Source organism: Acanthochromis polyacanthus, chromosome 5 (assembly GCF_021347895.1).
Source record: "Acanthochromis polyacanthus isolate Apoly-LR-REF ecotype Palm Island chromosome 5, KAUST_Apoly_ChrSc, whole genome shotgun sequence".
NCBI lineage: Eukaryota > Metazoa > Chordata > Actinopteri > Pomacentridae > Acanthochromis > Acanthochromis polyacanthus.
In genome coordinates, this window is record NC_067117.1 from 18,150,991 (window position 1) to 18,165,166 (window position 14,176).

The window sequence follows — 14,176 nt, forward strand, 5'->3', positions numbered from 1 at the left end:
ATATGTAATCGAAAATATTATCCATTCCAGGCCACTACATTTGTTAATTTAAGCCCTAAGTGATGACTCTCAGGAGCTTTCTAATCAAAGGTTCACTGTGGATTTAATTTGTTATTGTCGTTGATTCTTTTCTATTGAGTCTATGATTCTTTTCTATTGAAACATCCTACCACAGCTGTGCTCAGAAGACAAAAGCACTTTCAAATGTTTTTTAACAGATTTTTACACTACTTTTACTGTAAAATGACCTGGAATAAGGTCTGAGGTGAAGTAAAACCACTACTTCAGCTGTTCCACATCGTCATTAGAGGGCGCCCCTGATCTTTGCTAAAGTTTGAGTCTAACCTTTTATTGGTGTTCTCTGACGGCGTTGTTGCATTAAATTCTACCTAATATTATCAACTTGGAGCTGAGGGACTTTAGGTGTAATTTTGCAGGATTTGTGCAACTGTATGTGCAGCTCTGGGATTCTTTTTCTTTACTCCTCCTGTTCTCATCTTAAAGGTGAGAGGCACTGTTGTTGCAGGAGATGCTGGTGGGAATGGGCTGATCCAATTGCAAAAAGTGGAACTGCAGGAGATAGAAGGACCGCAAGGAAGGAACTACTTGGGGCAACTGTAAAACTTTACTCTGAGTTGACTTTTTGTATGCTTTAGTCAGTAGTAGTAGAAGAAAGCACATGTGGTAAAAGCCCTGCAGTTTTTCTTTTCTTTTTCTGAGTGACTTCATTCATCACCAGCACTGTGAGCCCTGGTGCGCCTCACCGATCCACAGACGTCTCCTCTCCTCTCCTCTCCTCTTCGCGGCATCATGTGGATTATTCTGGCGTTTATTCTGGCTGCTGCGGGTCCTGATGGGAGCTTTGGCTGTCAGCTGCCCCACGACTGGAGACCGCAGACTGAAGCGTGCCGGGCCGAGCTGGCGGAGATCATCGTCTTTGCCAAGGTGCTGGCGCTGCACAAGGAGTCGTACAGCGTCTATAACTACCTGCCGTGGCAGCACGACTCTGACCTTCTCTACTCGGCCGAGATCGAGCTGCTGTGCGACCAGGCGTGGGGCAGCATGCTGGAGGTCCCCGCCGGCTCCAGGTTCAATGTGAGCGGCCTGGGCTACTTCCCCTGCTTCTCCTACAGCGTCACCAAAGACAACAACTACTACTTCTTCCTCAGGTGAACCACCTCTGCCTGCTATCCTCCACTCAGTCAGTCAGTTGTTCTTGTCGCACAGATGCACACATTTTCTATCATCATAATAACAAACAACTGGGTCAGTGTTCACTTTTTGTAGTACTTCTCCATCATAAACTGACTTTTACCCACTTACTAAAGTTTCAAACATTTGTCTGAGTGTCTATCCAGATGACATGACACCAATGACCCACTTCTACCCTCATACCCAGTCCCACCTCAAAACACTGTGCTTAATGCAGCTCATCTTATCCTCCCAGTCTGAAAATGCAATGAAGATTCAAGTTTCTGAACATTGCAGGAGTGCTGACTGTTAAATATGTGGCTGGAGGACTGATGACTGTGAATTCTTTTAAACAGGAACACTACTAATTTTAAGATAACACACTTAAATGTACAATTTATTAGATTAGAGGCTGTGCAGCTTGTTTCTCTAAAACGCTGGACTTCCATAATGCCAGAACCTCTGTGACACATGAGACAGACAAATATTTAAACCATCAGATAAACGTGCAGCTCCTTATTTCTATGCAGTGAACATAACCTAAAATTAGAAGGATGGGAATCATCACTTGCAGCTAATTTTGTAGTTTCCAAAGGCAATATTTTGGACAAAATCCTAATTTCGAGTCGGTGCTTTATGTTTTCTGTGTATGATATAAAATCCATGCATTGAACTTCTCCTCTTTCCTGCTCCTGCTTACTTCTTTCTGATAAAAGCCTTCATCTTTTCAGGTCTGCACTGTCAGGAAAATGGACCTAATGACTCCCATAGGACTCAATCAGGCAGATGACTGGCATCTATCCTCACAAATCCTCTTTCAGTCACTATCTGTCACCACAATACCATCCTGAATTTCAGGCTAATAATGTATTTACCTGCCAGCCAAAGTTTCCACTCAAATTTCCAAAAAGTATGTGGCAGGTTTATTCTTAAACGTCTGTGTTGGACAGAAACAACACTGTTACTCAGGAAACGTCTATTGCATTCCAGCCAGTGTAATTACAGAGCCAGACATTTCCCAACAGCTTGAAGGTAAACCTACAAAGAATTTTCACTCAGGAGAGTTATCAGCACACCAGCAGACGGTAGGACCACCTTTTGTCCTGCTGAAATACGCCAGTATGCCTTTTTATGAAGGGAACGTGTGCTGACAGGCCAAACTGATTTTTCTCTCACATTCTGCCCTCAAACAGATGAAGTGTTCGATATTCAGAGAGGGGACACTGAGAGGCATTCCTCAAGTTTAACATTTGGCTGTCGCACATGAGGGTCTGCAGCACAGCCAACAACAACAGCGTTTTTATAGCACATGTTACACATCATATATGCAGAATCATATGGTGAACTGCTGTGTGGGATTATGGCTCCTAAAAGACTTCAGTATAATTTTACCAGTGTGAGTTAATCATACCTGCAGGGTTGACTTTGTTGTCCCCTGTTGTGATGCTGAAATCTTCCGGATGTTATCCTTGTAATCAGACAGACGGCTGCTATCGGAAACTTCTTGAAGTTATTCACAAAAGAGCAGAGACTAAGTGCAGACCTGAAGATAATTAAGAAGCAGCGATTACTCCAGTAAATGACTCCAGTGGTCTTTCTTGGTGTTTACCAAGGATATAATGCAAGGGAACCCCCTACAAATGCTGAACCACATTTTCCTTCACAGAAGGCTTTAGCCCCCAAAAGATACAGACTTCATGGAAACAAAGCATTGTTCAGAGAGGGATAAATAAGGCATTAATTATTAAAACTGCTAGTGTCCACTTTTGCCAACTTAAACCTACAATTTGCAACATTATCACACAGTATACTCCTGTGACTGGTTTGTAACAACAACAGAGATCAAATGCATAACTTGTAGTATGAATTATTGCTTGAATAAGCAGCTCCCCCCTCATTTTACAAATCATTGTGAGTTCCAGCTTGAACAGGAAGCTCCAATGTTAGACTAGTGTTCAAGTTTATGCATCCATAAGTCTACTTTGAGGATATGTACAGTACATGTGCAGTACTGTACATACAACATATGTGCACCAGCATTGTGGCATGTAGGAGGGTATGTAAATGTCCACACTGGTCCTTGCATGCACTATCTGTTGACAAAATTTATGCCACTTGGACCCTAAAAGACCCTTGTGGATGCAGAAAGTAAACACTAGCTTAACTCAGTACTTACAGTAAAAAGCAACTGGACTTGTCGTTTTTGTTCTTGAAGATGTTTCACCCTTCATTCAAGAGTCTTCCTTAGTTCTAATAGATGGGTAGGGAGACCCAGGTATTTGTTATCACACCCAAATCCCCCAACTGCCTGTTGACAGATGACCTATGGTGTTAATGGTGGTTATATTATCTAAGAAAGGATCTCAGGACTGTGTTCTAAGTACCCGTTGGTACACTAATTGGTGTTGTAAACCCCTTTGTTTGTTTAGATAGCTGTTCCAGTTTAACAGAGATGGCTCCTTTCACTCCTCTCTCAAACCATTTGTCTTTTCTGCTATCAAAAGAGACCCCCTTATGTGTTAGCTTCAGGTGGACTGCTGAGTCTTGTGTAGAGCACCTTGCTTTCCTGTGTTGTGCCACTTGTAAAACAACAGGTTAGTCTCTCTAATATGTTGGTCTGCATACTCTTTGTTGCATTGGAGTGTATATACAACATTGTTCTGTTGTGTTTGGGTGTTTATCCTTAGGTTACCATTTTTTTTCTCAGAGTGTTGCTGGGTCTGAAGTGTACTGGGATGTTATGTTTGAAGAAAATCCTTCTATGTTTCTCCTCGAGATGACAATGTTTTTCTCTCTGTTCTTTTCTTCTCTGTTTGATCTTGTACTGTTCTTTACTGATCTTTTTGCTGACTTAGTAAAGGCCTCGTTGCCACAAGTTTTGAATGTGTACCTAATATGTGTGTGCTCCTTTTCTGTTCCCTTGGTCTTGGTAGGGATATTCCCAGCTCAGTGTTGTAAGGATAACCACTAGTGCATGTTTCAGTAGGTGGTGAGAGTCCAGCAGTAGGCCTATACGGATCCGTCTGTATTTCCTTTAAAGTCAAGTGTCACAAAAAAGGCAGTTTATTTTCCCTGACATTCTTCCTTGTGAACTTGATGCTTCTGGTATGTTCTGTGAAAGCTTCTACTTCGTGGCCTTTGATCTTGACCCAGGTGTCGTCCACATATCTGAACCAGTGGCTGGATGCTGTTAACCTCGGGTCATTAACGGGCCAAGAGTCATGTGGTTTGGGAGTGAGAATAAAGCAGTTAGTTAGAACTGAAGATGCCTTTTAGATGTGAAGGAACTAAATAGAGAAACCGAGTTAACTTCTATTGAAGCACTTAGGGTTACCGTAACCTAGTTGACTGATAATCTACACAGACACTACCCTCAGCCTTTAAGTCCACTGTTTTGTCAACCCATCCTACCACCCCAACCTCCTCTCTATGTGGACCTTGTGGCTCCATGAAGAATTCCACCTCACTTTCTCTTTCAGTCTTAATCGCTGCAACCAGTAGGTGTGCTCATAGTGAAATGTAACTATGGATCATAACAGGTTGTTTGCACTAACAATCTATAGATCAGTTTCGTTTGGTTTTTTAATGGGAGAACAGTCACCCAGATAGCAAACTATGGGTGAATCAATGTTGAATCTATGTTGAGACCTAACGTCGAAATTATACAGAAAGCGCAAGGTTGATAAAATGTTGAGTCAACGTTTGCTTACATAGATTACATGTTTGCAAACATAGATTCAACATTAATTAAACACTGACCTGTCAAACATTTTAATTAAACCAAAATGCAATGTAGATTCAATGGCATCTTTTAAACACAAACTTCAATGTTGACAAAATGTTGTTGAATCAACGTTGATCCAACCATCAGTCTTCAACCGTAACCACAATTCAACCTTCTTAACCCTAATTCAACATTGATTTAACATCTTTTGCTATCTGGGTAAAGTGTGATTTATGGTTGAAAAGCAAACGTTGACTCAACATTTTATCAATCTTGCGCTTTCTGTATAATTTCGACGTTAGGTCTCAACATAGATTCAACATTGATTCACCCATAGTTTGCTATCTGGGTCTTGAAAACACTGTCAACGCTAGTGGCAGTGTTTGTTCACACTTATTTCTATTTCTGGTTCCAAGGCACCAAAAGGGGTGGCCAACAGAAAGTTACGATACACGTTTAAATTCTTCTTTGTCAATAGTAGACAATAACAGCAGTCTTTGTCTCTTAAGTGTAGACTACAGTGAGCAGCTGGTTAGCTTAGCCTAGCTTAAAAAAATGGAAGATGTATCCTGGCACTGTGGAAAGATAACTGAATCTGCCTACTATCTTTCTTCTAAAGCCAAAAATAATGAGTATGTTTGTTTAGTCAATTAAAAAAATAAAAGGTCTAAACGGTCTAAAATGGTTGACTTGCAGCTCAGTGTGACGTTTTGTGCAAGACTTATGGGCTGAACAAGATGCAAAGTGTTAAGTAGTGCATTTTAGAGCTGCTCATACACAGATTTTACCACCTTCAGACAGAGCCAGGTTAGCATGCTTTCAGTCTTCATTCTAAGCTAACCTACTGCTGGTGGTAGCTCCATATTTGCAGGGCAGACAGCTACTGATTTTCTCATGTTTTGGCAAGAAGCAGATGAGTGGATTTTACAGCTATGTCTTCAATTGATCATTGCGCTACTGGGTTTGATATAAAACATGCACCCTCATTAGAGATGTGTCACAATTATTTCTATGGATTTTTGTTGCTTCTAAGTGCTTTTACTGTTGTTGCTGTTGTTCTAAGTGCTGTTTGCTTTTGCCTAATGTGGTATTTGGCACCTTGACACCTAAAGATTTTTAGTGCATTTCATCAGTTGCTTTAAAGAAATGATAGACGGCTTAAAATGGGGGTTTGCATGTTGTTCTCTTTGCCAATTGTACTAACATGGAACTCCTCATCATTCACCTAAAACTGGTCAGTTTAGAGTTTCAAAGGACTGTTGTTGTGGCCAGTGTGCAACACCAAGTCCCAAATGCTCTATTAGAAAAATGGAAAATTTTTCATCACAGTCTCCAGTGGATGCTCATTTCCTGCTATAAAAGCCTCCAAAACACTGTCTCAGACTAAAGTAGTCTTTCCAATCAATCACGAGTATAAGCTCTCTGGACAGGACGAATCAAAGCCTCATATGGAGAAAAATGCATTTGAGGATCTCCCTCGGGACCTTTAAATGAGACAGATTGAGTGTTCTTCTTCTGACGTATGCTCACTGTAAAAACTTTTGCCTACTTTTCACTCCTTAGAGAATTTCGACTTCTCTGTCGAAGGGAAACAACTCAATACAAAAGGAGAAGAGATTTTGTGCATGGGCTGCTTGTGCGCTGTGTAACATGTACTACAGTTGGCACTGTGCAATAAAGAGGTTTGAGTTTCAATTATTGAGTTCAGTTTAGCTTAAAATTGGGTTCTTTTTAGTTCTTTCTTCTGCAGTTGTCAAGCCCAGACGTGTTTCTCTGGCTCCATGTTTCCTCTGACCTACTGGTCACAGTGATTACATTTAACCTTTGACGTCTTCTGTTGAAGCAAAACATCGGCTTTCTTCTTGCCTTCTCAACATGCACATATACCCACGTATCCAACAGCCATATATAGTCTCGGATAGGGACAGCCAAACTTTTGATGTCCCTGGAGGGATATGAGATTGAATCCAGATGTATGGAAACACGCTGCTTCAAGACTTCCTGAAGATATGAAACATGCCCCCTTAAATCTCTTTGGCTTGTAATTCACTGGTTTGAGTCATTCACATAATGCTTGAATTTACATAAAAATAGACCGAGGTCTGCTAACAATTCTGCATTGATACTTTCCCTCCCTAAAAATGTTCTTTTACTAATGGCATATGTTTGTCAGTTTTATAAACAATATAGGTATAAACTGTTTAAACTAAACCACTAAATGCTCAGTTAAAGAGAGTTTGGGTTAAATAGCTACAAGTAAGTCCATCTGCTTCCATTTGAATGGACTCCTGATTACAATTAAGTATTACATAATACATTACTTTGTGTGTGTCTGAATCTACATTTGTGTTTGTTTTCCTATGTGCCTAAATTTTCCTTGAAAGTCCAGATTTTGTCTCTGTTAACCAATGTGCCAATACAATGCTTTCTCTGTGTTCCATGCAGGATGGATGAGAACTACAATATCATCCCCCATGGAGTGAACTTTCAGGACCCCATCTTTCCAGACACAACTGACAACCACCGCATGTTTGCAAGCCTCTTCCAGTTTTCCAACTGCACACCAGGAACCCAAGTCCATAGCTTTACCCCAGAGTGGGAGGCTCAGGAGGACAGCCGGGTAAGTAGTTACTCAGAACCACCACCATAGACTTGTTTTAGTGTCAATAAAATGTTTCATTATTTTGATCTTGTCTGTATCAGATAGTTAGTAAAAGGGACATCTGTTTGTTTCATGGTGGCTGCACAGATATTTCAGGGAAAAGAGTCCAAAAAACAACCCAAAGAAACTGTGGTGCACACAAAGAAGATTCAGTAATATATCTTGTTGTTTTCAAATGAATACTGCGAAGAAGCTGGCAAGTTAATCTGTTCTTAATGCACGGGAAACCAGAAGCACATTTTCTGAGGTTTGGCCAGACAATGAACTCACTATATTTAAAGAAAAAAAAGCGCATTTAAAATTACTAACAAAATCAATCACGGAAGGCAAACGAGAGTATTTGAAGGTTGCTCCTCCCGAGATGCTCACAATAATGCACATGTCCACTTCACACCCCTGCTGTCACTGTGTCATTGATCAACACTCATTTCTACTTAAGCATCACTGGAAAACTGGCTTCTTGTCTTTGTTAAATCTCCTCCAGTTTGTCTCAGAGTCCACATGTCAGCACATAAATGGTTTCCAGCAACTCACCACAGCTTTATCTCCTTTAATGAATTTAAACCTCTGGCATGATCCCCCTGATTTAGGTCAGTCCTCTTCTGTCTGTTTCTAATCACTTGCTGAGTAGTCATAAAAGCAAAGATCTGCCACGGGTAAAGAGAATGAAAACATGGTTTTGTGTTTCCATTAACAGCAAACTTTTGGGTCAGGCCTGTGATTGTAATTACAGAGCGACATCTCAATATCAGTGCTGCTTTCTTACATCATTCTCATTATTAGATTTCCTCTTAACAAAATAAAAACAGACTTTGTTTTTCCTGGTACTGAGCAACCATTGTTTGGACAACTCACCTAAATTCACATCAGATCACATCATGCAATCCACAGCACACTGTTTAATCCAGTGTGAATCAAAGTAAATTAAATGCCATGAAGTCATCTTAATATTTAACACCAAACTGTGACTGTAATAAAAAACATTATTTTAGCAATCAGGGTTTTCCCACAGTTTTATGTCTGTAACGCTAATGCAGTGATATTAGATGATTAGATCTTAATTTCACATGAAAGTGAACACATAGCTAAATTTTGCTTCCATGCAGGGCACAGTTATACATGTTTGTTTGTCGAATTAAGTTCAGTTCAATTTTATTTATATAATGCCAATTCACAACATGAGTCATCTCAAGGCACTTCACATTGTAAGATGAAGAGCATACAGTATTATATCATCGAGTGAAACCCAACAAATCCAGACTATTTTATTTGAGAAGATCTTGGCCATAGTGGGAAGAAACAACTTCACTTTAGCAAAGAATCCTTTAGCAGAACCAGGCTCAGGGAGGGTGGATATCTGCCTCGACTGGTTAAGGGGAGGGTAAAGGGGAGAGAGAACACAAAGGAGAACAGCAAACAATGGGGAGGTTGGTGAGACCAGTATCCACAGATCGGAAACATGTAGCTCCGCAGCCATAGATACCTGCAGAGAGAGCAAAACACAAACTACAAGAGACAGAAGACACAAAATTAGTAACATGCAATGGTTGTCTGTAAATGTATGGAGAGATATACAGAGGAGAGGAGCTCAGTGCATCATGGAAAGTCCCTCAGCAGCCTGTGCTTTCTTCTTAGGTTTTAACTGTGCCTTGTCTGAAATGGGAGATGACACCTTACTGCAAGCTTCGTTACTGAAATAAGATATTTGGAAGATATACAGTCAGACACAGTAGAAGGCCTGCTGGACCGATCAGACATTTAGAAATTACAGTTCTCCATTTACACACAGCTTTCAGTAGCATTAGATTAATAGTTAAATAGAGGATAATGATAACTTTCAAACCTCCATTTAAATCCTCCCTGCCACATCTTTGTGAAGAAGCAAAGCAAGCTTACCTCTGAGCTGCAGATTTTCCTCACGTAGATGTGCAAATAGCAACGATAGTTGACAGTTTAATGCTTTGTTTCATATGCGACATACAGCGTGACCTGCCATGGGTGGACTTCTGCATCCTAAATTAATTACTTGCTGCACCAAGAGTAGACTGACTTTTCAATACAATTACAATGCAACTCTTAGTATTGAGTTTAATATATCATCCTACGCGTTTGGTTCATCTGATGCATAAAACTGTTTTTGATAATTACTAACATTTGAGAGCTATATGCTGTGCCCTGTGTTACTCCAGGATACATCATCAGCCTTCTGACCCTCCCCTGCTTAACCAGACCTGCTGCTCCATGTTGCCATTAAAAACATACATTTAGAAGCGTCACTCTCACATGCTTTTGTGTTTTTTGTGTTTTTTTTAATATAAATTTGTCCCTCCTGCTCTTTTCTTCTCTTTTCTCTCTTTATATTGGATACTGCAGCATATTCCCGATTGTTCCTTATGCCTTTATTCATATTAGGGTTGACAGATATTACATTTTTCAGCGCCAATCCTTAGTAATCAAGGAGGCTAAAAATTGATATATGGAGACTTGTAAAAATGAAAATGTTGTCAAAATTTTGTATAACACCAAAATTTCAATGCTAAGGTTTGCTGAAATGCCTTTGTTTATTTATGCCCATAATTGTTCATTTTAGTGTTAATATGCTATTACTTGTGACTTCTAACCAGTCAGACAGTGCTGGGGTTGGGATATTACTCAGGATCACAAAAGAAGGCAGCTGCATTGGAACCGAAGTAATGCATTTATGACTTCATTTATGTTGTCGTGAAGTTGTATTTATATAAATAAACAATACCAATAATCTGAAAAATCCTAATTATTTGGCGGGCCAGTGATTGTTGACCCCTAATTTACATATGTCCAAACTGCATGGAGTATTTGCTTTTAGATGTGACTTTGCCTGACTGTATGTTGTAGCTGTTTTTGTGCAACAGACTTAATAACAATCAGCAAAATGTAGGAGAAGTATGCTGACAAGTCAGTCTTGGCTGGTATTCGATCAGTCTCTAACTGAATGTGTTTATGTGAAAATGATGCCATATGTGCACACAACAGATATTTTACAGCTTCTGCTTGTTCGACTTCTAAATGTCTTTTTCTTTTTTTTACTTTAAGTTTTATACTTCCACAGCAATCCCTCTGGGGTATAACTAAGCACATGGGGGGAAAATCCACAGCTAACATTACAGCAAGTAAATGTACTAACCAGTGATGTGGGCCGGCAGCCGGCAGCACATTTTTAACATTTCCTCAAAACCCTTCGCGGTTGTTATCTGATGGTGGAGAACTCACATCAGAGTTTTACACCGGCCCATGTGGAAGCATTAGGATCTGCTGAGGAAATCCACACTCAGGCAGACAGGCAGGCAGTCGAAGGCATCTGGAGCTCATTTTTATTTACACCTAGGAAAGGTCCAGCCCTTTGGATTGTCTGCCACAGCTTCACAGACATGTTGAGTTTCATCTCACAGTGGTGTCTCGCTGGAATAGCGGGAGTATCATGTACAACTGAGTTCCTCACCACAGATTGATCTTAGTCGCTACACTGTTGTGTTGTCTTTGGCTTCTATAAATTAACTGTTACCTAAAGAGCATGACATTATGTCACTGGAACAGCCAACGGACTGTTCCACAGCAAGGAAAACATAATCTTCGAAATACTGCATGATTAATTTCTTGATTTTTCTTCGATCCTTCTCTTTTTTTTAAATTCTTGTTTGTTTCGGGCTCTTTTATACACAAACAGTGGAATACGCTGAAAGACTTAGGGGCTATTGGCACCATGTGTCAGTCCGAGGAGCATGCCAGACGTGTTCTCAAGGAACACCAGTATCAAAAACAACACATCTGTCAGGTGCTGCGTCATAAATGTAGCAGAAACATATTGAGTCTGACATCAGTATTTAGTATGTGACAAAAATCCAAATATGACTTCACCCTAATGGCAGTCAAAGATGAAATTCTGTGGGAAACTTTGCAGAAAATAAGCTGATACTGGCCTTAAAAGAAGTCTAAATTGACCTGATGTCAGTTAAGTTCAGTGTTATTTACATAGTTCACAACAAAAGTCATCTAGGGACACTTCACATTCACATTGTAAGGTCAAAATCGTAAAATAATATATTACTGAAGGAAACCCAACTGTCTCTTTGAGCCAGCACAGTGGAAAGAAAACCTTTCATGTCACAAAACGACACCTCCGGCAGAACCAGGCTCAGGTAGGGCTGCCGTCTGCCTTGACTGGTTGGGGTGAGGGAGATGAATGTTGTATTGAGTCACAGTTAGAAACATGTTCAAGTGAAGTGCACTTACTGAAATTCTCCTTGTGTTTTTGTTGTATTGTAATAGATGGAAATATCAAACACATCTTTTTCTTTTCTCGTCTCAGCTGTTGTGTTCCACGGTGCAGAAAGCTCTGTTTGAGGAGGAAGAGAGGGTGAGGACTCTCTCCCAGAAAGTTCGTACCTTGGAGAAAGCCAATGGCCATCTGAGGGAAAAGGTGAAGACCATGAAACGTCTGCTACGTCAGGCCCAACGAGAAACAACAAAGGAGCAACAGACCCTCAACCTCAAGCAGCTCTACGAGTCAAAGACGCCCCAAAGTCACCCTGATCAGGACACAACCCAGGACCGGAAGACCCAGCCACTTAAAAAGGTCCTCTCTAAAAAGCTTAAAAAATAGAGTTCTCACACTACTTTGCTCTGTGTAAAGCGAATTTCGCTCCTTATGAAGCATCAGTGGCAGATCAGACTGAAAAGATAGTGAGCGAAAAGTTGGGTGAGGTAACAGCAACAGCAGAAATACTTAACAGTTCAGATCAAATAAAGCTGCAGCAGGCAGGAAAAGAACTACAAGCTCAGAATGTAACTTCATGCTGAAGCAACTGCAATGTTTTCTCCATCATGGAAATGCTTTGCTGATACTGACAAGCGTTTTACTGTGTTCACTGTCAGAGTCATGAATCCTTTGTCCATTTTTTAGGACGGCATTACTTGTCGGTGCCAATGCTGGTTTTGTAAGTTTTCTTGCAGGATTTTGTCTAAAAGAACAAGCATTTGCATTTGTAAACCAATCAGTAGGAACGACACCCCCAAATCTCCCGTCACAGGTTGGATTTTCTAAAGTCTGAAAATGGAGCCAAGTAGAGGTGCAGAAGTTTAGTTTCCCCTTAGACAACTTTAGTTATAATTTTCTCGGTTTTTACTCAGTGATGCCAAAACAGTACTGCCCATCCCAGCTTTAAGTTGTTTTCATTTGTGTCATTGATACCATAAAGTGCCTTTTCTTTAAATGATAATTCTCTCTGAATAGCTGTTGCTGCTGTCTGTCCTCCAACTTTTACCGTTGTTTTTGTTGGTCTAAGTGGCAGCACAAACATTCTCCAGATATTCAAAAGCTCATCGTTTATAGCTGATGGATGCACTGTTGAAACACATAGATTATGTCAAAACATTGGAAATTGAATATCTCTTGTGACGTAACTGTTTTTTCTGTGCTGGACACATCATGCATCGTGTTAATACTAGCAGTACGTAGTTTTGAAATACTTTCAAAATGCTTAAAATCAGACTTTGTCTTTTGCGACTCCACATTTATACAGTATGTCAAAAATCTATTCTAATTATTTCTCATTTCCAAAAGGAGTGGGGTATACAAACATTTTGTGAATTGAATGCTGTCAAATAAAAAAGTTTTTTTTAACTCTTAAAAATGTTTGGCATTAGGTTGATTTTGGATGCTTAAAAATATTTGATGTGCAAGGCTGTGAGCTAAAATAAGTGTGTGTGGTGTAAGTGGAAATACATATTAATCTGATTGTGTATGTAAGTTTAACTACAAAGGAACAGAGGATGTACCAAGATCACGTTACACCATTTTTCTTCACCTGTGCAGTGATTCATTGAATTCAGTGAATTTTTCCCAAGAGTGCATTTTGTCTACATTCCACTTTGTTCAAATGATTTTTCTGAATCAAAGTTCATTTTGTATTTGAATGTAGGGTGCTGAGCACCTATAAAGTCCGGCCTGTGAGCCCGACACGGTACAGGATTGGCATTTTCTGTGTCAGAAACGAAAGTTTTCTTATATCATAAATTCTGTATTTGCTCTTATTATTTTGCTTTCTCTAAACTATACACATCTGGCTTGCTTTGCTAATAGTATTATCAGTTTTATAATAGTTACTGTTCCATTTTTTAAAAATAAATTAACTTTTACTAAATGTTTCTGCTTATTTGTCACAGTTGATTTTGTTTTCTCTTGAAGTGCTAATGTTTGATGAAATCTGAAAAAAAATTGAATTTCAACAAGAAAAATAATACAACCACAGATTATGGCCTTGTTGGGACTTACAGAACAGTTCCAGATGTAGTCATTGTTACATGTAAAACTTTTAAAATAGCAGCATGTAAATCAAACAAGATAATCAATACTTCCTCTGCAGGACCTCATTGACTACAGTCAGATTTTGTAAGTCACAGTTCCATGGAAATGTTGGTTTTCTGAGTCTTCTGTTTTTAGTATTACACCCCTTTGTCTCGCAGAGTTTTCCAGACACGTCCCAACAGTAACAGAGGATGGTTTCATCTAACATTTTTAATCAGCTGTGGTTCTTTGACTGACACTGATGCACTCCTCAGTT

The 14,176-nt window shown here is 39.8% G+C and overlaps 1 protein-coding gene across 1 annotated transcript; it reads left to right on the top strand.

Annotated features, from left to right (window-relative positions):
* Positions 1 to 365: 365 nt before the first annotated feature.
* ccdc3b (coiled-coil domain containing 3b) lies at positions 366 to 13,750 on the top strand. Its single transcript, XM_022204727.2, has 3 exons — positions 366 to 1,169; positions 7,361 to 7,535; positions 11,923 to 13,750. Exons 1-3 carry the CDS (start codon positions 811 to 813, stop codon positions 12,214 to 12,216), a joined length of 828 nt encoding a protein of 275 aa, XP_022060419.1. The 5' UTR covers positions 366 to 810; the 3' UTR covers positions 12,217 to 13,750.
* The last annotated feature ends 426 nt before the right edge of the window (positions 13,751 to 14,176 follow it).